General features: G+C 33.2%; 1 protein-coding gene and 1 pseudogene across 1 annotated transcript; both read right to left on the reverse strand.

Moving 5' to 3' along the window:
* Positions 1–7,287: 7,287 nt before the first annotated feature.
* LOC148924296 (protein FAR1-RELATED SEQUENCE 5-like) lies at positions 7,288–11,266 on the reverse strand (annotated as a pseudogene).
* A 6,698-nt stretch (positions 11,267–17,964) lies between these two features.
* On the reverse strand, positions 17,965–20,305 carry LOC125187308 (gibberellin receptor GID1B-like). The gene is made up of 2 exons (XM_048083872.2): positions 19,934–20,305; positions 17,965–19,425 (listed from the first exon to the last, which is right to left on the reverse strand). The coding sequence occupies exons 1-2, from the start codon at positions 19,955–19,957 to the stop codon at positions 18,430–18,432; spliced, it is 1,020 nt and encodes a 339-aa protein (XP_047939829.2). The 5' UTR covers positions 19,958–20,305; the 3' UTR covers positions 17,965–18,429.
* Between the last annotated feature and the right edge of the window lie 436 nt (positions 20,306–20,741).

Consider the following 20,741-nt stretch of genomic DNA (forward strand, 5'->3'; position numbering starts at 1 on the left):
TAAATCTCTCAAACCTTATCCTTTGTCGTTTCCAAGAAAAACATTATTAACAATTATACTAGCAGTAGGAGTACTTTCTCAATCACGAGAGTGTATAAATTTTTAATTGAGCGTGGATTTTGATGACAATATAAACTAAGAGAGATGTAGAAATAAATTTAAATTATTATTAATAGATAATGAGTTTTACTTAAAAAAGGTTTTAAAATTAGAAGATAAATGCATATTTTTATGGGACGGACTAAAAAAATGTATACTAAAGACAGATGGAGTATTATCTATCATACACACAAACTGTATCACGAGTAGCCATCCTATGTACTATTATTCCCTTCATCCCATAAAGTATATATTTGAAATGGTATATTACAAAATTGTCAAAGTAAGAGATATGATGAGAAATATAGTTAAAGTAGTGTTAGTAGATAGTGAAAGTGTGTGACGGACATTACTTATTATTAGTATTTAGGTCATATTTGGTTGCCAGGATTCTGTCTGGGAAAGTAATCTGATTCATTAAATTTTAGGATCCTAACTTTTCTTAGGTATTCTTTTTCCCAGTTTTAGGATTCTTACATATTTAAGCAATATAGTATAGTTTTATTATAATAATAATAATAATAATAATAATAATAAAATTATTATTAATTACAATGTTTTGAAAATAATTTAAAATTATAAATCATACTTAATTTCACTATAATAAATAACTATAATAAAATTATCATAATTATAACTATATTTTATAATAATTTATTAATAATTAATAATTAAAATATAATTATATAATATAAACTATATAATAAATAATAATTATTATATTTTATAAATTAATAATTAATCAATAAAGTCATAGTGCAATTTTAATTTATAAAATTTATTCAATTATAATATCCGTAAATATTATAATTATAGTATAATACTCCCTCCATTCTACATTTATAGTTACATTTAGTTAGGGCACGAGTTTTAAGAAATTGGTGGAGTGTGTAATTAATGAAGTGGGATGGTGGAGTGTGTAATAAATGAAGTGAGATGAAGGAGTGTGTAATAAATTAAGTGAGTTGGTTGAATGTGGGTTCCTTGTTGAGTTTTTGGTTTTTTATTTTTGTTTTGGTTTATTTTTATGTTGATAATGAAATTTGGGTGTAATTTTAGTGAATAATGGGGTAAAATTATATGTCCAAATATGAAAAATTCTAAATGTGACTATAAATGTGGGACGGACTTTTATGGCAAAATGTGACTATAAAACTGAGACGGAGGGAGTAATAATTATTTATTATTATAATAAATAAATATAATACTCCATGTAACTATAATTATAATTTTATTACTATATATTTTGATGGATAATCCATATTTAAAATATTCGTTGTAATAATATATATAATAATAATTATTATTTATAATTAAAAATTTTACAATATTATTCTTTTTAATAAATAAAAAAATAATATGTATATTTTTAGTTTGGTGTTTAAATTAAATATAAATTTAAAATCTTGATATTGTCCAAACATAAGAAAGTAAAGTTACTAGGAATCATATTCCCGGGATTCATTTCCCAAGGAATCATTTTCCTTGCCAACTTTACTTTCCCGCCAACCAAACATGGAATAGTGAGTCGTAGTGGTATAGCTTATGGAGTAAATAAATTGATCTATATGAGTGATAAGTTGTGACAACTAATAAAAGAAATGTTCATATTTTTATAGGACGGATGAGTATTAACTCTAATAGAATAAAGATAAATTGACAAAAATTGTATATACAAAATGCCCACCAAATTTAAATAGGAAAAGGTCAAAGTATTTTAAATTGGTAACATATTTAATTAAATACTTTTATAACTAATTTGACCCTATTTATAATTATACGAGGAAAGCCGAAAATTATACTATTACTACAATTTTTCCTTAATAATTTATATTAAAAAATATGTAATTGATTTTATTTTTTAGAGTGAACTGCATGAAATACCCCTAATATTTGGTGTTGTTGCAATTGACCCCTAACAAAAAAAAAAAAATAGCACCATACGAGTCTAACATTTCATACAATCACAAACGAGATTTTTACTGACGATAACACCCTCGGACCCTTAAAGGGCATTCTCATCAAATTAACACTCCATGCTGACGTCGCCCTGCCATACAACTTGTTGCATGTACAGTCACTCTAACACATCAAGAGGATATGACTTAAAGTGTCATTTTATTTCCCCCTTTAATTTTTCATGTTTTGAAAATAAAATTAAATAAAAGCTTGCTGAAGCTTAATTTTGTCCAACTTTACGTCCATTTGTTTGAGTAAACTATTCATGATAAAAAAATATCATATTGCAATTTTTTATTCAATGGAATATTAGTTTTATATATTTATCTCGAGTCTCTATTTAATGCATGGCTTAGTTTTTTTTTTTTTTTTTTTAAATAAAAATAAAAACGCATTACTCTGAAATATCCCAAAATCATATAAAACGTAACACAAAATTCATAGTTTTCAATGTAAGCAATTACTAGTGCATCGACTAGCAATATCATAAGTATAACCGATTGCATAAAACATAAATAAAAAGCGGCAAAATTAATTTGGCGGAAAAAACCCTAATCAAGCGGTGAGCACAACAGCGCCTCCAGCTTCCTTGATCTTCTTCTCCGCGTTCTTCGACACGAGCTTGGCCTTCAACACGACCGGCTTTCCCTCCGGCAGCAATCCCTTCCCCAGCACCTTGAAGTAGTCGAATTGAGTGGCGTCGATGAGCGGCGCGTTGTCCTTGGACGCCTTGCCCTTCACCTCCTGCGGCACCAGCGATCTGGTTGTCATTTTCTGAGGAGAGAGTGCGGCTGCGATCATGATAAAAAGAAGAGTAAAAAAATATAATTAACCTTCATAAAAATAGCATATAAAAATAGCTTTATGACAATATAAGCAACCTTCATGATTTGACAAGTCACTTCCTAGTGTAGTAGTGACAGATTGCTGCAGGTTTGGGAGGGTCATGAGATAAATTTGCTCTTCAAGTCATTTGGACATTTTCGTCCGAAAAAGGGCTAAAATTACCTATTTTGTGATTGTATGAAATGTTAGATCCGTATGATGATATTTTTTTTGTTAAGGGTCAATAGTGCAACAACCCCAAATATTAGGGGTATTTCATGCCGTTCACTCTATTTTTTAAAATATCCACCATTATTAAAAGATTCACAAATAAAATATTAGATGGAATGATTTACAAATAAAATATTAGATGGAATAATCATTCATAGTATCTTTTATTTAAACTATTATAATAATATGAAGATAGATAAAATGTTCCTTTTTCTACAAAGTAAAATGGGTAAAATACTCTTCTATTTAGAATTTCTCTCTTATTATTATGTCATGTGTACCTTTTAAAACTACTGATATTTTATTGTCTAATTTATAACTTATAATTTTGCGAGTATTATAGTAGTAGGACATATTGGTAGATATTTCAAAAGAGGAATATTGTTCATTTGCAAAAAAAATATTTTATTTAAATTTCTTTAATATATTTCCTTGTGATAATATTTTTTATAGTATTATTTTGCTAGTAACATTTTTTATTTTACATAGTGTAATATGCATTGATACGACTTCAAAATGAAAATTTTGTTAAGAAACTATTATCATTGAAATATGTGGATGTATGGCATAGCTATAAAATACTATTACTAGTATAATAAGGGTCGGATGATGGAAGTTGTTTCATTCGGTACATACTCCCTCCGTTCCATAGTAATGGAGGCAAAACTTTTCGGCACGGAGATTAAGAAAAATTGTGTTAGGTGAATTAAGTAAAGAGAGAATAAAGTGGAAAATAAAAAAGGTAGAGAGATGAAGATAGAAAAAAGTAAGAGAGAGTAAAGTAGATGTGGAAAAATGTGTTGACTTTTACTAAAAAGGGAAATAACTCTATTACTATGGAACGGACGGAAATGGAAAAACGCCCCTATTACTATGGAACGGAGGGAGTATAATACAATATTCTAATGTATAGCTCTTGCAGCATAAATTGATAAGATAAAAAAAAGTTTAAATTATAAGATAAATCACTGTAATTTCAATATTTCACTAAAATATTTTAATTTCGTAATTATTTTTGTAGTGCGTTAAAGAATATAAGAAACCTAAATTATTGAAGAATATATTTAAGATATTTGAAATTACTGACTTCAAATTATATTCCAAATCAAAAATATTAAAAAAGTTTATGAAAATGAAATAAAATACAAATACGAGTTCCAAATTAAAAAATATATTAATTAATTCTTTTTTTAAATAAAAGAAAAATTTAAATAAATTTATGAAAAAATAAGTTTATAAGAATTAATGTTTTACAAATAAAACAACGTTAAGTATTGAAGGAAAGCGAAAAATATAATATACTAGCAAATTTAATCGTTTAATAATTTTATAATATAATATATTATTATATTATTTTTTAAATTAAATTTTATTTAATTAATATTAATTTAATCATGAATATTTTCACTGTTTTTATTTTTTATTCAAACTTACTTTCATATTTCTTATTAATACTAGAAAAAGGCATGATGTCAAATGTTTGCTTAAATTTACGAGAATAAAATGTTTTTATTAGAAAGACAATATAAGCATTTTCTTTTTGGTATTTAGTTGAATATATTCTTATAAAATTAAAGTATAATTAAAGTAGATAATTCCTTAATTATTGCAAATGATAGAAAATGACAAATATACCCCAACTTTGTATATACAATCTTTGTTAGTTTATCACTACTCATTAACATACATAGTAAATAGACGTAGATCCCGCGTTCTATTAATTCATTTCACTAACATTTGTTCAACCTATTTTCTTTATATTCCCTTTATTTCCACAAAAATAGGAACTTTGGAAACAAAACAGGTTTTGATACAAAATTAGTAAAGTAAGAGAGAAAAAGAGAAAAAATGTGTAAAATAAGGGAGATGAATAGAAAAGTAGTACTAGAATTAATGTTAGTGGATCATCGGTCCATTTCCTAAGGAAACAAACAAATAAGGAAAAAAATTATTTTTAGGGAACAAAGGGAGTATTTGATAAAACCCGTGTCTAACATAAAGTGAACTAAAAACTAAGAGTATCCACAATGGGGCCCGCCTTATAAGGCGCCCTATCCTCCGCCACATCAACATTCTATCCTTCACCCATTCACTTGTAGTGGGACGCCCTATAGCCCGCTCTACAGTTTTAACTACTATTTTGTATTTATTTTTTATTTTTTTTATTTGCAAATATATTAATTAGCAAAATAAATATAAAATACCACAAATTAAAGGCAAACCCTATTGTAAGTATTTATTTTTTATATTTTATGTTGCAAATATGGAAAATCGAGGGAATTCATTATCGAATTCAGAGAGAAATTGAGATGGGCGACGAGAAATTGAAATGTGTGAAATGAAGTACAAAAATTGGTGATATATATAAAGAAGAAAATATAAAAAAAAGAAAAAAAGAAAATGTGTTGCATCGTCTGGACCTCGCAATGGGGCGGAGGATAGGCCAGAGGATGCAAAAATCGGCTAATCATCCGCGGAGGATGGATAGGGCGCATCGTCCGTCCACCTGCAACGGCGGACGATAAGGCGGAGCGCCCCATTGTGGATTATCTAACGGTCATGTCACTGTGCAATTAGGGTTGACCGTTAGTTTTTTGACGGAACTGTAAAAAAAAGGACTACTTCGCCGACGTTTTCATTTATTATGGATCTATTTTTCAAAAAGTGAATGTCGATCAACAAAAAACGTCAATAAAGGTATTAAGGTCAATTTACCACAATTTAGTTATAACTAACTTTTGAAAAATACTCCATCCGTCCCAGATTTATAGTCACATTTTGCCATAAAACGCCGTCCCATATTTATAGTCACATTTAGAATTTTCCATATTTGGACATAAAATTTTACCCCATTATTCACTAAAATTACACCCAAATGCCATTATCTACATTAAATTAAATCAAAATAAAAATAAAAAACCAAAAAGTCAAAAAGGGACCCACCTTCAACCAACTCACTTCATTTATATTAGAGTGAGCTACACAATTAATCCCTGATCTTGTCATAAAATACACCAATGGTCCCAACAAAAATTTTATAGCATTTTTGGTCCCTAAAAATTACATTTTTGGTACCTGTCGGTCTATTATACCCCTCTGCATTTGAAAAATCTTCTAAATGCCATGGAGGACATTTTCGGTACCTAGAAATTACAATTTGGCACCTCTTTGAAGAGCCTGAAGAAGTGGCCGTGTGTTTTGTAAATAATAATAGACTTCTCAGATCCAGATAATTCACTAGATCACGAGGTCTAGGAACTCAGAGGATCGTTGAAACCTTCGGTCGTTGGGCACACAATCTTTTCCTGCTTTTCAAAATCCTCAACCCACTGTACTAAAAGGATTAGTATAAGGAAGTAGAGATCGAATCCCACAGAGATGGAGGCGTAAGTAAACATGCAAGAGGACCTGGATACTGATTTTGGCTGCTGCCACGCATTTTCTAGGGTTGAGACTTAACTACTAGACTGGGGAAATGTAAATAAACTATACTAACAACTAGATCTAGGCAAATATAACGAAGACATGCATGACGAAAAACAAGATGTAAATGAGACGACACTTCAGCGATAACATATTACTAGACCTGATGAACAACTTTTCCTAAAAATGCCTAGACAGAGGAAAGACAGATCGTGGGGACCATTTCCCGAATTAGCAAAGTACAGATGAAAAGCTGCAAAATAACTAACTAAAGGATCAACTAACAAAATGCAGAGAAAACAGAGTGAAATTATAACACGGAGCAGAGCAAGCTGAATTAAACCATTAAACTACGATTAACATCTAGATTAAACAGATCTACTATTGCTAGACGAGATAAATGAGAAAACAGAAACTAAACATTAAAACCATGCAGAAATGAACAGATCCAAACACGGGACGCTTCATCCGCTCCGGATCCAAGCCATCCACAACATACCACAACAATTTCCATCTTCGATCACACAGATCCAACCAGATTCGAACGATCAAATACGATCTCCACACAATTCACCTCAAAACTCAGATCAATCGCTAAAAGCATCCAAGATAAACAGAAAGAACAGTAATAACATGGAACGAAACCATAACAACCACTTCCATAGCTAAACAAGTGCAGATTCAGCAGAAATTTAACAAAATAAGGCCGAGCTTCGAACGACGAAGTCTCGGGAAATCCAGAAACGCAACTTAAAATAGAATGATTTTTCCATGTAAAGAATCAAGTTGTTCATTCAAAAACTTTGTCCCCTCATCAGTCAAAGATGCATAATCAATCAATATTGAAGCCTTATAGGATAACTTGGAGCGTCGTGTCATCAAAAGTCTTGTTGGATCATCGATGGTATTTTCATCATCTAGTGCATAAACAAACACCAATCTTTGCTTCTTGCGTCCATCTTTTGAGTATATAATTCTCGGGTAGTTCAGATATTTGGCTAATGCGGAAGAAAGCTAGCATATGTCTGCACGGAATGCCATCAAACTTGAATTTTCCACAACTACAAGATATATTGTAACAGCCCGTCCTCCTAGGGTACAATAAATGCGGCAACTGCTACCAAACAGACTCGAAGAAATGAACAAAGGCTAGGGTTTCATTTAAAGAGTGTTGACCAAAAGATTAGAAAGAACTATCAGAGTGTTTAAAGCAATAACTTCACCTAGAAACTTGAATAAGAAAAAGGAAGGTATAATAAACGGCGTTCAAGAATCTCCAGAGTATGACATAGTTTCCAAGATACAAACTACCAGATAGTCTAAGGCCTCTAAACCGAAAGGAGAGTGCAAAATATTCAAAATAAACATGAGTGTATCAAAAACTCAGCGGAAAGCGACCAAGAGAAAGAATAGCTATGTATGAAGACACAACTACGCTTGAAGTTCAAAACAACCATCTTAATTAATTATCATGCTCAACACCCGCCACCGCTCATCATCGTTCAACCTGCACATAAGGAAAACACATGCAGGGCTGAGTATTTTGAAATACTAAGTGAGCTCGTTGCCAAAACATTTTATAAGTTATGCCACCCTTACCATAGTGAACTCGAGTTTCTAAGCAGTTATAAGAGAATATCACGAGTATCACAAAATATATTTTCATAGATTGGCCAATCAAACATACTCCCCACTTTTCTCATCAAATTCCACAATCACAATCTTTCCATGGTGCGACGAAAGTGTGGCCACACTTTTCGCCCACGAGACCGGCCGACTAGTAAGGACGGCTCCCGATCCCCTCGTGTACACAGCCTGGTAGGGTTTGCGGCCCGTACTCAGACCCGAATTCGTATAACCTATCCACAGCCCTAGCCCAATGGAGCGAACTCACAAACTAGGCATCAGGCGCACAATATCACAACAAAACAAACATAGGCATGGCATAACAGTTAAACCACCCTTATAACACCAATAAATATTTTTTGCAAGAAGTAAAAGAGTTTAAGAATAAAGCCCACCTCGACTGCTTAGGTTTCAAGTATGTTCTTTCCTTTGTTATCCGGCTTCGCAACTGAGGTTTCACCTTTTTAATCACATAGGCACACATATCACAAATTAGGTTCAACACTACTCTTACTTATGCATGTCTTGATGTTTTTCCCTCTTCCCAACGATTTATCTTATCATTACTAATCAATAAAAATCATGTCTATCGTACAATAATATTTAGCCATCAAACACACTCTACACAAACACAACACACACATGACACACACACACTCACACACGACACACACACACACACATGAAACATATTCCCACATCCCTTTATATCCCACTTTCACTCAACCAAGATGCATGAGGGTTCAAGAAGACCGATTAATCGGTTAGAGAGAAGGGGAATCAAGTGGAAACAAGAAGATGAATATAAAAATACCTTTTTATGAGAAAAATGAACGGTAGAAATTAAGTATTAGGCTTGGTTCTTCAAGATTCTTGGATCAAACTTCAATTCTTCTTCAAAAGATGACAAAATAATGGAGAATGGAAGAAGAAAAAATTTGGAGAGAGTGAAGAAGCGAGGGAGGCGAAAATTATGGGGCTAGGGTTAGGGGTTCCTCTTATTTATAGTGCTCAATAAGATCTTTAGGTAAATAGAATAGAATATTTGGTAAGATTTTATTCTCCACAATTAAATAAATAAATATTGTGAAGTAGGGAAGAAGAATTAACAAAAATAGACTAGGGTATCAAGGCATGTAATTTTCGAAATATATGACTCCCAATTGGCCAAGATTATGTTTTGGTATATTTTACGGGGTAGAATAAAATATCACGGAGCAGAATAAAATAATAAAAGTCTCCCCTTGGAAGATGAATTAGGCGTGTATTTTGGGGTTCTCCCATAAAGAATATATTTGAATATTAACTAAATTAAGATAATGCAAGATCTCTTGAGGTATGGAAAGATTTGGTAAAATATTTAAATTCTAGGTATGGAAGGAAATCAAATAAGGGATCAATTAGAATAAAATAAATTCTTCCTTCCCAACATTATGTGATTTTCGAAAATCACCATAGAGATAATAGGGCTCGATTTTTCTCAATAAAAATAAGGAATAAATTGTGTCTTGGATTTAATTTGGATAAATATCCCAAGAATTAAATTAAATCCGGAAAAATAGAATTCCTTCTTCAAAAGTCAAGGGGGTCGAAAATCTCAAGAATAGAGTGGCTAGTATTTATGGAAATTTTCTCTAATATTCTCACTCACTCTTAAACAATTAATTCATCTCATAATTTAATAAATCACATGCCACATCACATAGTCAACAAATTTGACTTTTCAAACTTCCCGGTCAAAGAAACTCATGCAATAAATTCACTTATGAAATAATTCACATCTTCTACGTCATCAATAATAAATTCTAGGGCTCTAAAATTAGGGTTCGGAAATTCGGGGTGTTACGTATATGATCTTTTTGTCTATCATGCATGAGTACCCTTGGTTTTGAGGAAGAAGAACGTTGAAAACTTACCACATTGTAAATCATGATATCATCTCTTGTAGAGGCATGCTCCACAAAGTAACCATGGCTTTGACTCATTTCATCTTGAAACTCTGTCCATTTTTTCTTCGTGTACACTTTAACCATTTGTGTTTCCATCGGCCAATGTGTTTTGATTTTGGGACGCTCATTCATGTCAATATGATCAGCAACTAACTCATTGTGTCTTTGGTGTCTTAGTGCCCGATTGAATCGAGTGATAAAATCCATCAATGAGTTCTTGTGAGAGACATATTTTTTAAAAAATGAATGCGAACTCTCAGATCTCTGACTACTTGACATCCCAGCAAAAAATACATGACTAAAGTATGTTGGAACCCACTTATGCCGCAATTCATACATCAACAATATCCAACTATTTTGCTTTAAGTTAGCACATCTCATAACATCTTTCCAACCATGCTCGAATTCCTCAGGAGAAGTAGAATTTTTTATAACATTTTTTATGCTCTGATAATGCTCTCGGAAAGTCACTGCTGAAATCTTGTCCGAAAATTTATTCAATATGTGCCACAAACAATATCGGTGTATTGTTCCCGGCAAAACTTGTGCAAGTGCTTTCGTTATAGTAGGATCCTGATCAGTGATGATTGCTTTTGGTGCACCTGTTGGCATAACTTCCATAAACTTATTAAGCAGCCACAAATATGATTCTGTCTTCTCATCGCTTAGAAATCCACATCCAAAAAAAATTGTTTGATGATGATGATTTACTCCTACGAATGGTTAAAAATCATTCCGTACTTATTAGTGTTATAGGTAGAATCAAACACAACAACATCACCGAATACACTATAAGCACTCCTTGATTTATGATCAGCCCAAAAACATCTTCTGAACCTATTATCTGAATCTATCTCATAGTCAAAGAAAAATGATGAATTTTTCTCCCTTTCAGATGTAAAGAATTCTACCAAAGTTTCGGCATCGATCCCCTTTTGTTCATCCCTCATATCTCTCGAGATTCTTGATATCTCTTCCAGTGCAACCTACATTTTCAGGCCCCCCATGCTCTATCTCCAATAGTTGCATTTGCTGACAAGTCGGTATATTAGCTTCTGAAAACTGTTGTGTCAACACTCTCTTCCCAGCAGAGACACTACGGTGTGATTGGAGTAAATGCACCTTTGAAGCAGTAGAAAGTCTATGATTATAACCTTCAGTGGATGCGCTAATACTCCAATAAGGTCAAGTTTGTTGATTGACGATGGAAATCTTTGCCTTACAATCAGTTCTAACTTCACCACGAGCTCATTTCTTGATCGGGCCACCACTCGATTGTCGATTTTTTGAGCGGAATTGATCCGTTTGGCCTGCTTTAAAGCATACAAATTGTTTCCAAACAACTTCATTTGTAATCTTATTCTTTTTGCTATTGCTTATTCTTACACTAAAACCAACTTCACGTGCATATTGATTGTAGAATTCAAATGCATCATCTATTGATGCAAATTTCATTCCAAATTCTGGCTTTCGATCATTCACAGTTTGAGGAATATGCAGTTCATCATTCATATTTTCACTCCTTGGACTAAAAAAATAAATTTAAAAAACATAAATACATACAAAAAATAAGTAGCGAACAATACTAGAACCTAAATAAAACTGAAGATTAATGGTTGATTTAGGATTTTCAACATCACATATGTTGTTTAATTAGTTTCTGAACTAAAAACGTATGCAACACAACAATTGTTCTACTAAATTTCTCCAGAGACCAAACTTTTTAACTACAAAATCTACAATTTTCCTATTTTGAATAAACACATAAGGCAAATAGACTAAAATGTTACCTGATCAAATTTGATGCAACTCGCTAGAAAATCCTGAGAGGAAGAGTGGATACTTTGAAAATTCTGATGAAGGAAACGTGTGAAGGGTTGCAGAATATATAATTTGTAAGGAAATAGGTGGAATAGATTTGTACAAGTAGAAAGAGAAATAAAAAAGGAAAACAAACCGTAAGCCTATAATATTGAATAAATTAAAATATATAATGCGCAGGGTGGAGATTAGTATCCAAAACAGAAAGAACTAAAAAATCGGACTCTCACCTAGGTGGTCCTACATGGATCAGCCGCTCACACAGGCGCCCATATAAGTTGTGCAGCAGAACAGTACTCTATATATAGCTCATCATCTTCGTTATCAATAAGCAAGCTAACGAAGTCCCACACGATTTAAATTCCTGTTTTTGCAATTAAAGATTGCATTCTAATTTGTGAATTTTACGTCGTTAATCATGGAAATGGATGGAAGCACTCGGGTGAAGGTGACGCTCTTCATTTTGATACAAAGCCTCGTTTATCTAATTTTATCGCAATCGTCAAACATTTTCTCCAAGCTGCCTCGATCGCACACCTTCAAGACGGTCAGGACCCTCAGCATTCATCGTTGGGCCGCCGCCATATCCGACATTCCTGCCGGCGGTGAAGCATCTCCCACAACTAAGGGATTTTCCAGGCAGAAGGAATAATCTTTTATAATTTTTTGGTTAATGTTCGTTTCTTCAATTATTATTTTTTTGTTATATACCTATTATTTAACTTTTATTTTCCTATGTTCCCAATCCAAAATATATAGAGAGAGAACTTTATTTGAATCATTTATTTGGTGGGGGTTAGAAAAACTGCCCATTATGAAATTTATATAGGCTATAACCCTTTTATTGGGTACGTGTTATAAAACTTGAACCGGCCCATTAGAATTTAATTTTATGGACTCACGGTTCCGGTCGAACAACGAGAGTATGGTTCTGGTTTCAACCCCCGGAACTAGGAACCAGTGGACAGTGGTTAATCATCGATCCGATTATAACCGCACACGTCTAATAAATAATACTCCGTAATAAGGAGTGTATAAAATAAAATAACGTTTTTGAGAAAAAAAATTTTTAGAATAACGTGTTTGAGATAGAACGGAAATCATTTGCTAAATACATGTGCACAGTGACACATTTAATAATATCATCAAGAGGACTTCATAAAAGGTTTAATTGTTCAGAAATGCGGTCGATGGAAATTTATTCAATGAATAAGTACATGATACTAGTGAACTGGACAACTCTTGGTAAATATTTTAATTGATTGAAGTCAATAGGAAACTAATTTAATTAATTGAATATCTCTATCTTAAACAATGGAATAATACAATCAAAGAGGTACCCTGAATTACTTGTAATTCAGGGATTGAGTGGATAAGTCAATAATTCCTCCGTCTACGAAAAGTTTGAACTATTTTCTTATCAGCCTGTCCTCGAAAAATATAAACTATTTTTTTATTTGTCTGTCCTTGAAAAATATGAATTTTCTAATTTTGGAATAGTTAAACAACACATTCTACACATCATTTTGTTTATAACTTATACCATTACATGGTTACAATGCACTACTAATGATGTGGAACTCACTCTCTCTACTGACACTACTATTTACACTGTCATTTATCTCTCTCTTACTTTACTAATTATACATTAAAACTCGTGTCGAACCATTTATTCACACTTTGCAGGAACGGCGAGAGTATTATTTTTTATAATGGCACAAAATAATATTTTATTTGTTCACTTGAATTAAATTGTAGTTCAATTTAATTTCAAAGTGCAACTAGATTAGGTTCTCATCAACCTCCACAAATCCCTGGTTTGACCCCTTAATTACTCATTAATTAATTAGAAGACTGGATATGATATTAAAAAAAGATTATTTTTTAAATTTTCGTTATGATTTTTTTTTAAAAATTATATCCTCGTGTTATGAAAAAACACCATGAAAAATACAATTATGAGATATTATAAATACTCCATGAAATATATCATACCTATGGTTTACCAAGACTTAAATTTTCCTCCACCCTCTAAGATTAACGTCTCTTTCTGTTCGTTCATTTTTCCTTCTCTACTTCTAAGTTAATTTCTATAATCATCCACAATAGCACAGACTAGCCAATAAACTAAGCACTAGAATTAGCCAAAAATACATTATGTCATATCATCAAGGACTTCCCATAGTCCAGTAATAGGCGCGACTAACCGACGCTCTAGCCCTCTCGAGAAAAAAAACACCAAAAACAACAACAAAGAAATGAATTAGAGAAAAAAAACCTAGAAAAAAAATGAAATGGGAATATAATATTTTAGAATAAAAATAAAAAAATAATAAAAATTGGCCAGCCGATCTTGTCCACGCCCTAGCTCTAGGGCATTGGTTTTTCGTCCGTCGGGCTCGCCTAACGCAATAGCGGACTAGCCGAATGCCGGTGGCTAAGGCATCGACTAGTCCGCTATTGTGGATGCTCTGACTCTTGCCCACACAAGAATCATAAATTGAGTTGGAAAATAGATTTTTTTTTTTTTTAATTTCAAGATTGAGTACGAAAAACTACATGCAGTCGCAAGCCATGATTGATATTTTTGAAAAATGGTAAGTTCTTCAAAGCTGTAGAATTCACGTTTAGGATACTACCGGACTAAAAGTGCCTAATAGTGAGATGCTGCCAAACAAAACTACCAATCAATGGAAATGACGTAATATTGATAAATTATATGGTATGACCACCAAATAAATTAAATTTGAAAATCTCAAACTTTCAAAATCAGCACAAAAGGACAAATAGACATGGAGACAAATAAACTGTGAGAAAGAATCATAGAAATAAAGTTAATAATGCAAGAGAAAACGATCTATACTTAGTAACTAGGAGTATTATTTAATTCCACATTTTCAACATACAAAAGGACATCTATTCTATCATCGAAAAACAACTAATTAATAATTGCCAATGACACAAAATATTATTTAGAGGAACTAGTTCTTCTTTTCTTGAGTGAGGTGGTCCAGATTTAAGAATCATATGTATAAAGCTAAGTTATATGTTTCTTTTTTAATAAAATTGAAAATTGAATGCATATAATAACAATGGTTTTATACAATTTTTCACACAAATATGTGTATATATCAACTTTAATTTTAATTAAGCATTTGAACTGAGTAGATACTCAAGTAGAGTAAACGAGTTTGCATTAATAATAAGATGAAATTAATGAGGTTGATAAATGGTTGGTAATATATTAGTTGGCGTAATGAATGAGAAGGACATCCCTACGAAAAATGCATCAAATCAAGAAAGGGATATTTTCTCAAATCATATTTTGGATCTACCTTGCCATTCCACCTTATTATTTACTATCGTTTACGCTTTCAAATATTTATATCATTATCACCATAATCATAATAAAGGTGCTTCAATTCGTACGCCCACTTGACTTGACAAGGCAATTATTAGCCAGATTCATGTACCACGATTAGAAGGGGATATATCCACTACTGTGCCAAAATGCACAACAAGATATGTTGTGATCATCAACATCTTCTAATAGTTTAAAATATATTTATATTATTTTCAATTATTTACATTATATGAAGTCTGAATGTGCACAACATTCCCTAAGAGTGTCCATAATGGGAGGCCCACGGGCCTTTGGCCCTTGGCCCGGAGTTGGCCAAGGCGCGGTCCCCCACTACCAAGCCACAGGGTGGACGAGGCCTAGGGGGGTGGACGAGAGAGAGCCGAGCTCTCGGCCAGGCCGAGGCTCTTGGGCGCGTCACTCGGCCTGCCACTGCAGGGGGGGCCGAGAGCTGCGGCCCTTGGCCTCCGATTTTCATTTTTTATTTTTGTATTTTTCAAAATTATTTATATATTCATCATTTCTCCTCCATTTTTTTACCCCAAACCAAACTCCACTCTTTCCAATTAATTTCAATTTAGTTGTATAATTTTTCCTTTTATAATAATACAGCAAAAATTTTATTATAATTTTGTTTATTTTAATTATTTATTAAGTGTTTTAATTATTATATGCAAATAATATTTATTATAGCTAAAATTAAAATATAACAAAAAAATGTTAAAAAAATAATTTTAATTGGTGGCCCGGAGGACCACCATTATGATGGCCAAGTTTTCATGGGCAGGGCTAAGTTTGTTGGACATGCCCAACAAATGATGACTTAGACATGTCCAAGAGGACCACCATTGTGATCACTCTAATATGCATTCGGTACAGAAGATGATTCATGCCCTAATTAGAATGGAACTGAAAACAACGGTGACGGCCACCTAGGATATATTGAAGATCCACATTCCCCATGATTTCATAGAATGTTTTCCAAAAATATTTAATATAAATTTTACAAAAGTAGAACGAAAATTGACGGACACTTGATTAGAAAAAAAATATTAAGGTATGTTAGAATGGATGACGTCATAACTTTTCTTGTTGATATTTTTTTACCGATGATTGCATGCTATTTAATGTCACTCAACAAGTTGAATTCAACCTGAGATTTTCTAACATATTACTCTTACTCAAGATTTTTTCGGAGGCAATAATCTATCTTACTCTAAATCTAGGAAAAAGATATCAACTTGAGATATTCTAAATCAAAACATTTTTTGATGTGATCCCTACCCTTAAGAAATATTAATCGGTATCATTATCGTGTTTGTTATTGATTTATCATCCAAATTATATAATACCGACTTCTTTTAAATTTAGTTAATTTTTTGTGCTTAAGATATTATATGTCCTCCAATTAATAGAGTAAAGAGTGTTAATAGTTTATGGAATGACTTTATATATTGTACTATAATAAATTTCAACTATCTAGGTTTTTTACAGCAAAACTTGATCAGAATATATATTGGTGACGATATCAACTCTGACATAGTCAAGACGCGATTATATAAAGTTACAATACTAGCAATTATTGTATGTTAACCATCGCTATTCAAGATGACATGGTATTAGATTGCGAAAACTCACACATATTGACAAGTCAAAGTAGCGTAGGACTAATACCATACACTAAATATTATTTGTATAGATTAAGAAATAAATAATCACATCTATCTTGTACTTGGTTTAATCAAACAAGAAGTACAGTATTTTTCTCACCTAGATTAATTTAGTGCTATACCATATTCCAGTGTCATCAATAACTCAAAATAGGAAGTGACTTCAGATCAGCACCAACAATCATGCGTTATAGATTATCCACATCTATCTATTGTGAATATCAATTACTCACTTTTACAAGGTATCAACGGAAAAATTCTTTTATAACAGTTTTTGTTTCATTATTAATTAATTTTCTACAAAGTGAGATGCTACCAAACAAAACTACAAATCAATGAAAATAACGCAATATTCATAAATTATAGTGCGACCACAAAGTATTAAATTTTAAACTTCCGAATTTTGGAAATCGGCACAAAAGAGAAAACACAAAGGTGGAGACATCTAAAATACGTGATAAAGAATCAAAAGGTAAAACCATAATCCAAGGGATGTGTTCGAATGACATAAGATTCACATATCCTTAACTAAATAATTAGAGGATCGATCCCTACTTCGGATATGGAATAACCTCAAATTCCTAGACACCTTTGAAATAAATACCCTTGATCTACCAACCCAAAAAAAAAGTGAAGTTAACTATTTTAATGCCACATTTTTTACATAATGACATTTACTTTATTGACATGAAAAGTCTTAAATGTGATACAACTGGCCTTTTAGCATTACTCTCGCCTGCAGAATATCCTTACTATTTTTATAACTACATTGTAAAAATGCAAAAATTAATAGTAGTAGAATAACATAAAAAAACCACTAATATTGGCCAATGGCACAATATATGATTTAGAAGAATTCGTTTTTTTCTTTTCTTTTGTGAGGTCGTCCAGTTTAAGAATCAGATATAAATGTTTCTCTTTTAAAGAAAAATGAAAATCGAATGCAAATTTTTTTTTTATCAAATTAGTACTAATATAAGAGAAAAGTTTACACTGTACATATAAACACAAAATTTCTATATATTTTTAGTATACAAGTGGAAAATACAGATGACAGTAGCATGGATTACCCCCAATCCATGTACTGAATTAGCTTTTAACCTGGCCGTAGTAAATAACTGAGGTGGCCGGCGGACGAGCTTAGCGCCTCCTCCATCCACCGGTCTGTCATTACAACCAGCCGTTCTGCCAAGGCCGTGAATAAGTGAGCTTCCTATGCGGAATGCCCTCTTCGACCAAGGAAACTAGATCAATAAGCGACATAGACCAGCACCAACGAGGCGCAGATCATCGCCACTACAAATCACAAGTTATCAGCAACTGGAAAAGGAGTAGTTTCTACACAAATCACACTACTATACACCATAAAACTAAGCCGGCATAAGACAAGAAACCATGAGTAAGAGTCGAGCTTCTGCCATGTATGGCTATGCTGCCTGTGATGGGGAAAGTTACGTATAAACAGTTAGGATTGGATGAAGCTCTTGATCTCGTCCATTAACGATTCAAAATGCTCGTTGTTTGGCAAGAAGTAGAACCCAATTGTGGCCTTTTCGAGATAGAGGAGCTTGACATCATGACCATATTTCTTGAGCCCTTCAACATAACCTATTTGCCAATCTTGAAGAAGATCCAATCCAGCCACAACAACCAGACTCTTTGGAAAACTAAGCCCTTCAAGGGTTTGACTCCTAGGGCCGAACACATTGCAGGCCGGATGGTCCCTATCTTCGCCTTCTGGTAGGTAGGCTCTCCAATACCAATCTCTTTCTTGAATCCTCACAAAATATTTCCCATCCAACCGTTTCTCAGACTCGGTCCTCTCCTCCCCTCCGAACAAGGGATGGAGAAGAATGTTTCCTAATACCTCCACGCCCTCGCCCGCAGCTCCCAGTGCGACATGATGAGCGATATTGCCACCAGAACTATCTCCAGCTAGATATATATGAACTTTGAGATCCTTCTCCTTCCCACTTCGAAGCCATGCTCTTGAGTTAACCCACTTAAGAGCTGTCAATCCATCATCATAAGCACATGGATACCGGTGCTCAGGTGATCTCCGGTAGTTCACAGATACCACTGCAGCTTTGCAGGTTTTCACAAGGCGGCGGCAGAATGTGTCATAGATAGCACTGCTGGCCGAGGAATGGACGAAGCTCCCACCATGGAAGAATACGATTACAGGTACAACTTCAGAGGTGCTCAAGGGCTTCTCCACTTCGACAATCCCCAATTGAGGCTCGTTGTCATGGGCAGGGAGATAGATGCGGTTGACCAGGCCAGTACGACGATCCACAGTGTCGAATGAGTACGTCCCATCCACGGGGACAGCATTTGCAGTTACATTCCGGTCAAGATATTCGTTCAAATCGCGGTTGAACGTGCCATCAGGCCGCCGGAGCATGTTGTATGAAAGCTTGAAGGTGGATATAAGGATCCATGTATGCAGGGGAACAACTCTCTGCAAAAATAGCATCAATTTTTTTTAGAAATCTCCTCTTTCCATCACAAAGCTCAAGTCCAACTGATGCTACGGATTAATAATTGATCAAAAATACACAAACATTACCAAATCATTATCATCAACAGGTTCAACCATTCGACTATAAAAAGAAAAGTAACATTGATGTATAGCTATAAAAAGAAATGAAATGAAAAGTCGGAGAAACAACCTAAAATAGCCCAAACAGCACAATCATGATATTAGCCTAGCTAAGTCAGTAGTCAAAGCAAGAAAAAACAACAAAGACGAGAATCAAGTGTACAGAGAAAGGGGGAAAATCGTCAAGATTCAATTTTCCAACCTCAAATCTCACTTTAGCTCCGCAAAATCAACTGATCCACGAAAATTCATAAAACACGAAGAAAATCCAAAAATCCACAAATTGCAGAGTGCCCTAATTTCGAACGAGAAATGGAAAAACACGAAATTATGAATAAACTAAGCAAACTTATTTCGATTCACTGACATTTACTTCATCACTGCCCGCCATAATTCAACGCCGGAGGCTCAATTTTGGCAGTTGTACACGCAATGACTCCTCAGAAAAAATTATGTTTCTGCTTCAACCCCAAAATTCTTATAGCGGTGGCTGAAAAAAACACACTTTCCTTTATTTTTTTTCGTTTCTTAACTTGTGCAACTGCTAGAAAAGATAATCGCGAATGTTGCAGTGGAAGTTCAGTTTAACTCAATGGTAAAGAAAGATCAAGAAGAGAGAGGATCCGATCCGTGTATAAAAAATAATGCAAAATGGGGAGTAGTATACTGAGAAGGGAGAGACAATGAAGTTGCGCGCGGAACTACCATAATAGATAAGAGAGAGATGGAGAAAAGAACGATGGAGGAGACGACAAATCGAGAATAGGGTTGGCGCAAAGTGAAACTGTTTAGGTAGGGCCCGCCAAAAATTGTTCTCATTTTTCAATTTGCATTTTTCACAGTCCAAAATTCGCACATTGGCCAATCAGTCCGCAAAATTTACAACCCAAAAAATTACTGCTATCATTTTCATAGATTTAACCGTTTATGGCATTTGATTACACAATTGCTTATAATAACCAGGAGTACGTGGATTATCAATTGCTAATTTATTATTTAATTATAGATTAATTTAAAATAATAGGATCTAAAAAAATTTATGGTCTATAAATTATCACGTGTAATTTTTGTTTTTATTAATTAAATTGAAAAAAATTTAAAAAATAAACTATCAAATTAGAATTTTAGATGAAAATGTCAATAAAACTACCAATTTGCCATTGTGTTTCGAAAAT

This window comes from Salvia hispanica, chromosome 5 (genome assembly GCF_029641045.1).
Source record: "Salvia hispanica isolate PSC_SH4W2 chromosome 5, Shi_PSC_v1, whole genome shotgun sequence".
NCBI classification, from domain to species: Eukaryota; Viridiplantae; Streptophyta; class Magnoliopsida; order Lamiales; family Lamiaceae; genus Salvia; species Salvia hispanica.

Excerpts from the sequence above, each read along its gene's own strand:
- LOC125187308 (XM_048083872.2), bottom strand. The coding sequence starts at position 19,957 with ATGGCGGGCAGTGATGAAGTAAAT. Across the intron at positions 19,426-19,933 it reads CGGGCAGTGATGAAGTAAAT|AGAGTTGTTCCCCTGCATAC; the intron begins GTCAGTGAATCG and ends CTATTTTTGCAG.